The sequence below is a fragment of the Ranitomeya imitator genome, unplaced genomic scaffold (assembly GCF_032444005.1).
Source record: "Ranitomeya imitator isolate aRanImi1 unplaced genomic scaffold, aRanImi1.pri SCAFFOLD_375, whole genome shotgun sequence".
Lineage (NCBI taxonomy): Eukaryota > Metazoa > Chordata > Amphibia > Anura > Dendrobatidae > Ranitomeya > Ranitomeya imitator.
Genome location: NW_027194108.1, coordinates 139,838 through 152,500, shown reverse-complemented (window position 1 = coordinate 152,500; position 12,663 = coordinate 139,838). Strand labels below are relative to the sequence as shown.

At 44.9% G+C, this 12,663-nt stretch overlaps 1 protein-coding gene across 1 annotated transcript in view; it reads right to left on the bottom strand.

Annotated features, from left to right (window-relative positions):
- The window catches only part of LOC138654664 (microtubule-associated serine/threonine-protein kinase 3-like), a 34,866-nt gene extending 22,542 nt beyond the window's left edge, over window positions 1-12,324 (bottom strand). Inside the window, exons 1-2 of the mRNA XM_069743499.1 lie at window positions 12,181-12,324; window positions 990-1,091 (exon numbers count right to left, since the gene is read on the bottom strand). Coding sequence (XP_069599600.1) covers window positions 990-1,091; window positions 12,181-12,234 — 156 coding nt within the window. The 5' untranslated portion in view covers window positions 12,235-12,324. The remainder of the gene's footprint in view (window positions 1-989; window positions 1,092-12,180) is intronic.
- Window positions 12,325-12,663: the final 339 nt, after the last annotated feature.

Below are 12,663 nucleotides of genomic sequence, written 5' to 3'. Positions count from 1 at the left end.
AGGGCTACATTATACCATATGAGGGAGGGCTGCATTATACCTTATAAGGGAGGATTGCATTATACCCTTTGGGGAGGGCTATATTATACTCTATGAGGGTGGCTGCATTATACCATATGAAGGGGTGCTGCATTATACCCTATGAGGGGTGCTGCATTATACCCTAGGAGGGGGGCTGCATTATACCCCATGAGTGGGCTGCATTATACCCTATGAGGGGTGCTGCATTATACTCTGAGGGGGCTACATTATATTCTATGGGAGGCTTCATTATACCCTATGAGGGAGCTACATTATATTCTTTGAGGTGCTAAACTATATTCTATGGGGGGGCTACATTATATTCTATGGGGGGCTGCATTATATTCTATGAGGGGGCTACATTAAATTCTATGAGGGGGGCTACAATATATTCTATGGGGGCTGCATTATATTCTATGAGGGGGCTACTTTACATTCTATGACGGGGGCTGCATTATATTCTATGAGGGGGCTACTTTTTATTCTATGAGGGGGCTACATTATATTCTATGAGGGGGCTACATTAAATTCTATGAGGGGGCTACTTTTTATTCTATGAGGGGGCTACATTATATTCTATGAGGGGGCTACATTAAATTCTATGAGGGGGCTACATTATATTCTATGAGGGGGCTACATTATATTCTATGAGGGGGCTACATTAAATTCTATGAGGGGGCTACTTTTTATTCTATCAGGGGGCTACATTATATTCTATGAGGGGGCTACATTAAATTCTATGAGGGGGCTACTTTTTATTCTATGAGGGGCCTACTTTATATTCTATGATGGGGCTACTCCAACCAGTGCTATATAATTAAGAAGTGTACTACCTTATATTACACCCTGATATTAGTATTTTACCCCACAATTGGTGGTCTTGTATTTATTTCTTTGTAGCTACATAGTGGGCCCCAAGAATGATTTTCTATGGTGGGCCCAAGGTGCTCCAGTCCGACTCTGCTTACCTGGCGGTCCGACGAGCGGTCCGGAAGTTCTAGTACACGCAGGATTTTTTCGGACAGTTCTGTAATATAAGCCAAGTCTCCAGATTGAGACTTTTTTTCGGCCTATAAAGAAGAAAAGAAACAAAAAAGAACAATCTGAGATGATTGGCGGCCATTGTATGTGTCATCTGCTCCTCTCTGCAGATACACTGACTCCATACAGGATTTGGGGACTCGTCGTGTTTTATATGGGAGGAAAGAAGAAGCTTCTGTCCCACCATTATTATCTCTGAGTACAGAGAAGTTGTGTGCGGAGCGTCCGCCACTTACCTGCTGTAGTAAAGTCTTGATGTTGTGACATAAATCTGTCAGATACTCTGACGTCAGTTGATCTTGTCGGTGTTTAGTCAGGCAATCCTTTACTAGCTGCACCACCAGCCGGTGAGTGAAGCAGAGGATGCCATCGGGTGGTAGAAGCGCAATGTTAGGGCGATGGAAGATAAGAACCTCCAATAGCGCTTGTACCTGAAAATCATTCAGATGTAATTCAGCCATAGTGAGAAATTGCAAATGCTCTCCGTCACTATAGAACCAAAAATGGCACCCGGAACCCTGCGCGGCTTCTATTTATAGGGGCTGTGATGTCACAATGGCCGACAATCACCAGTGATGTCACAATGGCCGACAATCACCAGTGATGTCATCCTGGCCGACAATCACCAGTGATGTCATCACGGAATCTTGTGATAGAATTTTCCAGCATCGGCTCTGCACAGATACTTGCTGCCCGGCAATATTTCGGGTTCGCTCACACTTGTGTACCAATAATCCAGGAGAGTGGGGCGAGGTTTTCTCACTTGTCCTCCGTGTTCTGTCCGTGTAGAATCCGTCCTGTTATTCCGCAGCTATTAATCTTTTACACGACTATTTACAGGCTTCTTTGCTACAGAAATGGAATGTATCTGTAAAAACCGCTTGTCCCTCTGATGCTCCATAAGGCGTGCGACTGTTTCCTGCCAGTGTCCGATTTTGGACTGTAATCACAGAATGCTGCAGTTTTTTTCCTCACACCGAATATTTGTTTTGCTGTTTTTACCGGCGTTTTTTATCATTCACTTGAATGGGTGAAATACGCTGCAAAACTGAGAGACTTGACAAAGCGCTGCTTTAAAGAAAAAGCTGAGATTTCAGAAATCCCTGCGGCGTCTCGAGCATACTTTTATGGCACGCCGAAATGTTGGATTAGCACTTGAGCATGCTGAGTTAACACCTCATCAGAGCACGCTCGCTCACCACTAATCCTCCATCATAGGAATGGAAATACTGGATATGTTTATTACCTCACGGGTCTTTTTTCTTCTCCATAGATCATTTAACTCCTTAGTTGCAGAGTTTACTATTAACAACTGTGACAAATATTGAAGAGGTAATCATCAATGACCCAAGTAATCAATCATTAAAAATCATGACATCGTTAACATTAATCTTTTTGTCTTTGGAAAGTTTCATCCTTTACTTAAATTGTGAAATGCCCCTCTTTTATGTCCCCATAGTGGGCACAATGTATGAAGTCAATGAGAAAGCAGTAATTATATATATATATATATATATATATATATATATATATATATATATATATATACACTATTTGTAAAAAAATTGCTTTAATTTCTATATATGTACAGGTGCTTCTCACAAAATTAGAATATCATCAAAAAGTTAACTACATCACACACAGAGTCATTACATACAGAGTAATCTATTTCATGTGTTTATTTCTGTTAATGTTGATGATTATGGCTTACAACCAATGAAATCCCAAAAGTCATTATCTCAGTAAATTAGAATACTTTATATCACCAGCTTGAAAAATGATTGTAAAATCCGAAATGTTGTCCTACTGAAATGTATGTTCAGTAAATGCCCTCAATACTTGGTCCTTTTCCATCAATTACTGCATCAATGTGGCGTGGCATTGAGGCGATCAGCCTGCGGCACTGCTGAGGGGTTATGGAAGCCCAGGTTGCTTTGATAGCAGCCTTCAGCTCATCTGCATTGTTGGGTCTGGTGTCTATCATCTTCCTCTTGACAATACTCCATAGATTCTCTATGAGGTTAAGGTCAGGCGAGTTTGCTGCTAATCAAGCCCAGTGATACTGTTGACTGTAAACCCGGTATTGGTACTTTTGGCAGTGTGGACAGCAGCAGTCTGCCCCTTGTGAATCTCCCCCAATTTCTGAATGGACTTTTCTTTTTTTTTTAATATAAATTTTTATTGAAAATTTGCATTTACAACCATATGAAACAACAATCCATTGGCATCAATCATAGGATTTAGACATTGTACATTGTACTTGTAAAGGTTACCGATTAAGAATATCTTCTTTTGGAGATAACGAAGGTAATCTTAGCCAATATTATAACGTCTATATGGGATAGCGGAGAGATTTGTCAAAAATACAAAAACAAACAAAGAAATAAAAGAAGAAGGGAAGGGGGAAAGGGAGGGAGGAGAGTAAGAAAAGGAGCGGGGAGCCTTCACCGAGTCGCCTAACCCATTCCAACCGGCAGTCTAGCCCGCCTTCCCATTATCCAGTAAAGTAGTAAAACATCTAACGCTAATCATGGAAAGAACAATCCTCTGGTAATTGTAGTGGACCCAGATTATTCTTCAATTTTTCCAAGAGGAACCATCTAGTGGAAGAGAAGGGAGTTATCATCTTCCGCCTTGCATCGGCCCCGCACGTTTTCCAAGAAACTGTCTCCATTTTTTAAGAAATTTGCCCGCTTGTTGTTGTTTTGGTGAGGAATGTGTATTGACCTTCCTGTGTGGCATGTGTCAATAAATATTTTGAGCAATGCAACTGGTAGCAATTAGTTCAGCTGTCTTTTTCTGTTTGTGTAAAATGACCATCTGTTTTTTGTTTTTTTTTGTCTGGGTGGCATGTGACAATAAATATTTTAAATTAGTTACAGCTATCTTAAAATGTGTTTTTTTTTCTGGGGCTTTGGTTTATGGGTTTATGAGAAATCGCTCCTGTCAAACCAATCTAATCAGTTTTTATGAAGAGGTAAGCTATAGGCTGGACCACGGTGAGTCATTGGACGTGGTATATCTCGATTTTTCCAAAGCGTTTGATACCGTGCCGCACAAGAGGTTGGTACACAAAATGAGAATGCTTGGTCTGGGGGAAAATGTGTGTAAATGGGTTAGTAACTGGCTAAGTGATAGAAAGCAGAGGGTGGTTATAAATGGTATAGTCTCTAACTGGGTCGCTGTGACCAGTGGGGTACCGCAGGGGTCAGTATTGGGACCTGTTCTCTTCAACATATTCATTAATGATCTGGTAGAAGGTTTACACAGTAAAATATCGATATTTGCAGATGATACAAAACTATGTAAAGCAGTTAATACAAGAGAAGATAGTATTCTGCTACAGATGGATCTGGATAAGTTGGAAACTTGGGCTGAAAGGTGGCAGATGAGGTTTAACAATGATAAATGTAAGGTTATACACATGGGAAGAAGGAATCAATATCACCATTACACACTGAATGGGAAACCACTGGGTAAATCTGACAGGGAGAAGGACTTGGGGATCCTAGTTAATGATAAACTTACCTGGAGCAGCCAGTGCCAGGCAGCAGCTGCCAAGGCAAACAGGATCATGGGGTGCATTAAAAGAGGTCTGGATACACATGATGAGAGCATTATACTGCCTCTGTACAAATCCCTAGTTAGACCGCACATGGAGTACTGTGTCCAGTTTTGGGCACCGGTGCTCAGGAAGGATATAATGGAACTAGAGAGAGTACAAAGGAGGGCAACAAAATTAATAAAGGGGATGGGAGAACTACAATACCCAGATAGATTAGCGAAATTAGGATTATTTAGTCTAGAAAAAAGACGACTGAGGGGCGATCTAATAACCATGTATAAGTATATAAGGGGACAATACAAATATCTCGCTGAGGATCTGTTTATACCAAGGAAGGTGACGGGCACAAGGGGGCATTCTTTGCGTCTGGAGGAGAGAAGGTTTTTCCACCAACATAGAAGAGGATTCTTTACTGTTAGGGCAGTGAGAATCTGGAATTGCTTGCCTGAGGAGGTGGTGATGGCGAACTCAGTCGAGGGGTTCAAGAGAGGCCTGGATGTCTTCCTGGAGCAGAACAATATTGTATCATACAATTATTAGGTTCTGTAGAAGGACGTAGATCTGGGGATTTATTATGATGGAATATAGGCTGAACTGGATGGACAAATGTCTTTTTTCGGCCGTACTAACTATGTTACTATGTTACTATGTTACCTCCTTATTTGTGAGTGCGTCCCCTTGCTCCACCGCCATGTAATGATGCAGTCGAGCTATTAAATCTGACAACTGAGGGGTAGACGATGATAAGTATAGTATGTATTAGTAATGGGGGACCCCTCCCTCCGCAACTCTCGCCACTCATATTCTCCCAATAATGTAAGATCGCCATTGTCACATTACTCCAAAGGCTGGTAATCCAGAAACTAGGCCCCAAAACGGGACTATGTAACCGCAGGACCATAGGCCATGTAATAAATCAGAGCTAGGTTGCTGACATCTAGGGCAGGCTGTAAGTCTGTTAGGTCTTATATCTGGTTTATGAATATTAAAAGCAGAGATTGCTCCATGCATCATTTTAAATTGAGTTTCCCTCCAATTTTCATTTATTATGTTTTAGTATATATACCCTGTAACATTATACTTTTCCAGAAAGGCATCCAGTCCCCTCTTAAATTTAAGTAATGAATCACTCATTACAACATCATACGGCAGAGAGTTCCATAGTCTCACTGCTCTTACAGTAAAGAATCCGCGTCTGTTATTATGCCTAAACCTTTTTTCCTCCAGACGTAGAGGATGCCCCCTTGTCCCTGTTTCAGGTCTATGATTAAAAAGATCATCAGAAAGGTCTTTGTACTGTCCCCTCATATATTTATACATTAAAATAAGATCTCCCCTTAGTCTTCGTTTTTCCAAACTAATTAGCCCCAAGTGTAATAATCTATCTTGGTATTGCAGACCCCCCAGTCCTCTAATAACCTTGGTCGCTCTTCTCTGCACCCGCTCCAGTTCAGCTATGTCTTTCTTATACACCGGAGACCAGAACTGCGCACAGTATTCTAAGTGTGGTCGCACTAGTGACTTGTATAGAGGTAAAATTATGTTCTCCTCATGAGCATCTATGCCTCTTTTAATGCATCCCATTATTTTATTTGCCCTTGTAGCAGCTGCCTGACACTGGCCACTGAACATGAGTTTTTCATCCACCCATACTCCCAGGTCTTTTTCATTGATGGTTTTGCCCAGAGTTTTAGAATTAAGCACATAGTTATTCATCTTATTACTTCTACCCAAGTGCATTACCTTACATTTATCCCCATTAAAGCTCATTTGCCATTTATCAGCCCAAGTTTCAAGTTTAAAAAAATCATCCTGTAATATAAAATTTTCCTCCTCAGTATTGATTACCCTGCAGAGTTTAGTGTCATCTGCAAATATTGAAATTCTGCTCTGTATGCCCCCTACAAGATCATTAATAAATATGTTAAAAAGAAGAGGGCCCAATACTGACCCCTGTGGTACCCCACTGCTAACCACGACCCAGTCCGAGTGTGCTCCATTAATAACCACCCTTTGTTTCCTATCCCTGAGCCAGCTCTTAATTGTAGCTAGAGGCAGAAAATGCCATCCTTGAACTCTTGAATCCACGAACTCTGCATTTGGTTTTGAGAAACGTAAGTCCCGGAACAAGTCATTCAGTTCTGGCTGTGTTAGAACATGAGGCTCACCAGACATACATGGCTCAGAGTTTGAATCAGCGTTGTTCCCCGTCTCTGACCCATGGACTGCAACATCTTCGTTGGCTGCCTGCTCTAGGCTCCATGACTCTAGTGGCTTTGATACTGGAAGAGCGTCTGTTGTGAATTCTGCTTTTGGATTCCCTCCAGTGGTTGTAGGTGGGAATGCAGTTGTCCCTGAGTTGCAGTCCTGGCCAGGTGTATCTGCTGATTGCAGTTCTGACTGGGATATTTAGGTGTGCAGGATTCTTGAGTCCTTGCCAGTTGCCCATGGTTCTGGGAGGTTTTGGATCTTTGTCTGGTTCCTCCTGCCTTGCTGCCAATTCAGCAAAGATAAGTGTTTGGTTTTTGTTTCTGTGGCACACATGCTGTGTGCTTAATAATTCTGTGCTATTCATTTGTTTTCTCTTGTCCAGCTTAGACTGTGTCAGTGTTTTCGCAGTCTTGTTGGATTCTCTGGAGTTGCAGATATACGCTCCACATCTTTAGTTAGATGGTGGAATTTTTTGTATTTTCTGCTGTGGATATTTTTAGAAGGGTTTTAATACTGACCGCTTAGGATTCTGTCCTATTCCTTCCTATTTTAGCTAGAGTGGCCTCTTTTGCTAAATCCTGTTTCCTGCCTGCGTGTGTCTTTTCCTCTACTACTCATAGTCAATATTTGTGGGGGGCTGCCTATCCTTTGGGGTTCTGCTCTGAGGCAAGGTAGATTTCCTATTTCTATCTATAGGGGTATTTAGTCCTCCGGCTGTGTCAAGGTGTCTAGGATTTGTTAGGCACACCCCACGGCTACTTCTAGTTGCGGTGTTAAGTTCAGGATATGCGGTCAGTACAGCTTCCACCAACTCAGAGAAAGTTCCATGCGGCTCCAAGGTCACCGGATCATAACAAGCGTCATCATGTGGCACCGGTCTCATAGCTGAAGACAGATTGGGATATTCAGTGGACTTCTTATTCTTAGCAGAGAAGTAACAGTTCGTCACATGGTCCTTCTGCTCCTGCCAAATCATTGATCATTAGGACAGCAAACGGCATTGACTTGCGAGAACCTCTCAGTTAACCTCTAAGATCAACAGCACATCTCACACAACAGATGTGAGGAGCCCAGGATTTGTCATGAGCAAAATCATAGGCTTTCATGATGAGAGCTGTCATGGTGCATCTGTGGAGCTTAAGCGTGTACTCTCCACAAATGTAACAGAAGGTATTGTGACTAGAGGTGCAGTTAGGGCTTCAGCTTGGGGTGGGGGGAAAAAATATGAGTGGGCCCCTAACCAGCTAATCCTGACTACAGCTACGTGGTGCACCCTAATTGTGAGTGTAGGGGAACATCAGCAGATGACGCGCTGTGATTTAAAATACATCTATATACCAAAACACTGATATTCCTATATGGAGACCATATGGAGGTAGATACCAGTCCTGCAGCCATATAAGATATTACAGCAGTTATAAATGGTGACTTACCGCTGATGTTCTTTCTGAAGGAATCGTTCACTTTTCTCATCTACTCCATCTGGTCCAGACCAACATGAAAACTTCTCCAAACATGACTGATCTGCAGAGATTATAACAAAGCCACATCTGAATTCTCACATTTCCAGCATCATCCATATCTATCCACAATCTGCACAAACTCCTCATTCTGCTGATACCCCAATACTGAGCCGCTGCTGCCATATGTGTCCCTGTTACTGCCCCTGATATCCCAATATTGAGCCGCTGCTGCCGTATGTGTCCCTATTACTGCCCCTGATACCCCAATACTGAGCCGCTACTGCTGTATGTGTCCCTGTTACTGCCCCTGATACCCCAATACTGAGCCGCTGCTGCCGAATGTGTCTCTATTACTGCACCTGATAGCCCAACACTGAGCCACTGCTGCCGTTTGTGTCCCTGTTACTGCACCTGATACCCCAATACTGAGCCGCTGCTGCCGAATGTGTCTCTATTACTGCACCTGATAGCCCAACACTGAGCCGCTGCTGCCGTATGTGTCCCTATTACTGCACCTGATAGCCCAACACTGAGCCACTGCTGCCGTATGTGTCCCTATTACTGCACCTGATACCCATATACTGAGCCACTGCTGCCATATGTGTCCCTATTATTGCACCTGATACCCCAATACTGAGCCGCTACTGCTGTATGTGTCCCTGTTACTGCCCCTGATACCCCAATACTGAGCCGCTGCTGCCGTATGTGTCCTTATTACTGCACCTGATACCCCAATACTGAGCCGCTGCTGCCGTATGTGTCCCTATTACTACACCTGATACCCCAATACTGAGCCACTGCTGCCGTATGTGTCCTTATTACTGCACCTGATACCCCTATACTGAGCCACTGCTGCCATATGTGTCCCTATTACTGCACCTGATACCCCAATACTGAGCCGCTGCTGCCGAATGTATCTCTATTACTGCACCTGATACCCTAATACTGAGCCGCTGCTGCCGTATGTGTCTCTATTACTGCACCTGATAGCCCATCACTGAGCCGCTGCTGCCGTATGTGTCCCTATTACTGCACCTGATACCCATATACTGAGCCACTGCTGCCGTATGTGTCCCTATTACTGCCCCTGATACACCAATACTGAGCTGCTGCCGTATGTGTCCCTATTACTGCGCCTGATACCCCAACAGCGTCGGACAGGAGCACCTTGGGCCCACCAGAGAAAATCATTCTTGGGGCCCACTATGTAGCTACATAGAAATAGATACAAGACCACCAATTGTGCGGTAAAAAGCGCTAATATCAGGGTATAATATAAGGTAGTTCACGTCTTAATAATGTAGCAAGGGTTGGGGTAGCCCCCTCACAGACTATAATGTAGCCCCCTCATAAAATATAATGCAGTCCCCTCTCATAGAATATAATGCAGCACCCCACAAAATGTAATGCAACCCTCTCAGGTATGACACAGTCCCCACCATAGAATATAATGTAGCACCCCATAGGGTATAATGCAGCCCCCCCATATAGTGTAATGCCACCCACCACAGAATATAATGTAGTCCCCTGAGAGAATGCAGTTCCACCACAGAATATAATGCAGCCCCCCATAGAGTATACTGTAACCCCTCATATAGTATGATGTAGCCCCCCATAATATAATGTAGTACCTTGAGTATAATGCAGTCCCCCCACAGAATATAATGTAGCCCCCCAGGGCTGTATTTAGAGTATCTGCTGCCCTAGGCACTTTTAGCGCTGCCTCCCCCTTTGGTGAGTATGACACTATCGGCAGTGACTTTGGCAAGAATCTCTGATGTGAAAGTCGCCTTTTGCAGCAGATCAGGCAGTTTTTCTGCATCTGCCACGTAACGGATCACTTATGGCAACACTGCGTTCGGCCTCATTCATTCCCTATGGGATTTGTGGCACTTGCCGTGATCTGGCAAATGTGGTACCATACCTCCCAACTTTTGAAGGGAAGGAGGTATAAAGTTTGTGGCGTGCGTAGTGCGCCGCGGCAAATTTTAGGACATGCCTCTGACCAGACCCATTTCACAACTAGTCACACCCATATCCACGTCCCAACCGCAGCCATTTAGCATTGCTGATCACACTGTTTTATATACAATATTTATAAGCAAACTAAAATATGGCCACACAGTGCTCCATACTGTATAATGGCCACACATGATGCTCAATACTGTATAACGGCCACCACACATGATGCTCCATACTGTATAATGACCGCACATGATGCTCCATACTGTATAATGACCGCACATGATGCTCCATACTGTATAATGGCCACACATGATGCTCCATACTGTATAATGACCGCACATGATGCTCCATACTGTATAATGACCGCACATGATGCTCCATACTGTATAATGGCCACACATGATGCACACATGATGCTCCATACTGTATAATGACCGCACATGATGCTCCATACTGTATAATGACCGCACATGATGCTCCATACTGTATAATGGCCACACATGACGCTCCATACTGTATAATGGCCACACATGATGCTCCATACTGTATAATGACCGCACATGATGCTCCATACTGTATAATGTCCATTGGCCACACATGATGCTCCATACTGTATAATGACCGCACATGATGCTCCATACTGTATAACGGCCACACATGATGCTCCATACTGTATAATGACCGCACATGATGCTCCATACTGTATAATGGCCACACATGACGCTCCATACTGTATAATGACCACACATGATGCTCCATACTGTATAATGACCGCACATGATGCTCCATACTGTATAACGGCCACACATGATGCTCAATACTGTATAATGACCCCCCTCCTGTATGCATGGCTCATCTCCCTCCTATCCCATATACATAGCTCATATTACCCCCCCCCCCCTGTATGCATGGCTTATATTCCCCCCTGTATGTAAGGCTCATATTCCCCCCTGCATGGCTCATATTCCCCCCTGCATGGCTCATATTCCCCCCTGCATGGCTCATATTCCCCCCTGCATGGCTCATGTTCCCCCCTGCATAGCTCATATTCCCCAATCCCCCCTGCATGGCTCATATTCCCCCCTGCATGGCTCATATTCCCCAATCCCCCCTGCATGGCTCATATTCCCCCCTGCATGGCTTATATTCCCCCCTGCATGGCTCATATTCCCCCCTGTATCTGTATGCATGGCTTATATTCCCCCCTGCATGGCTCATATTCCCCCCTGCATGGCTCATATTCCCCCCTGCATGGCTCCGCACCCGCTCCTGCTCGGCGCGCCGGCTTATGTCCTCCTTCATCCCCCCCGTCCCTCATACTCACCTGTCCCACTGCACGGCCGTGCCGACATCCCTCGCGCTCTGTCCCGACTCCAGGCGGCGGCGCCGGCGCAGCACCTTCTTCCTGCTTGAGCGGTCATGTGACACCGTTCATTAAGATCATGAATATACGCATATTCATGATCTTAATGAGCGGTGTCACGTGACAGCTCGTTCAGGACGAGCTGCAGTGCAGACGCCGAGACCATCGCTGGAGCAGGGTGAGTATTCAAGGCGGGCGGCGGTGTCGGCGGCGGCGGGGGAGGGGGCCCTGGAGCAGGGGGAGGCCCTGCCAGCAGGTGTCAGTGCCAGGGCCCACCGGAGGATCCTCCGGTTCCCCGGTGGGCCAGTCCGAGCCTGTACCCCAATACTGAGCCACTGCTGCCGTATGTGTCCCTATTACTGCACCTGATACCCCAATACTGAGCCGCTGCTGCCGTATGTGTCCCTATTACTACACCTGATACACCAATACTGAGCTGCTGCCGTATGTGTCCCTATTACTGCCCCTGATACCCCAATACTGTAACAATCCTGCCGGCATCACTGCATGGCCTTCCATTCCCCACCTGCCTGTTACATCTACTCACTCACCCAGTGCCATGCTGTGAGATCTATCTGCTGCCGGCTCCATGCCATGTGCTTCATGACCGCTTGCTCTGTGTACACTTCCTGGCTGTGTGCATAGGGGGGCGGCGCCAGCCATTCCGGATTCTTATTGAGACTGTGTGCACCTCCCTAAGGTGCTTCTGGCCAATAGCCTTGAGGCCTCTGATACTTAAGGCATCCTCACCCATTGGAGGATGCCTGAACAAACTATTCCCTTCAGTTAGCACTTGCTACTGAGCTGCCAGGTCATGTGTTTCCTGTCTCAGGCCTTCATCTGTGTTCTGTTTGTGTGTCCGTTCCTGTCTGAACTCTGGTCTAAGTCCGTTCCTGTTCCTCCTTTGTCATTTGTCATTTCCCACTCTGCTGTGTGTACCTCCGTGTTATCTTTCTGCTCTGTTCTACCACAACCTGTGGTTCTGTGTCTCTCAGCTTTTCTCTCAGCTCTGCTCTCTGTAACTTTGCTCTGCA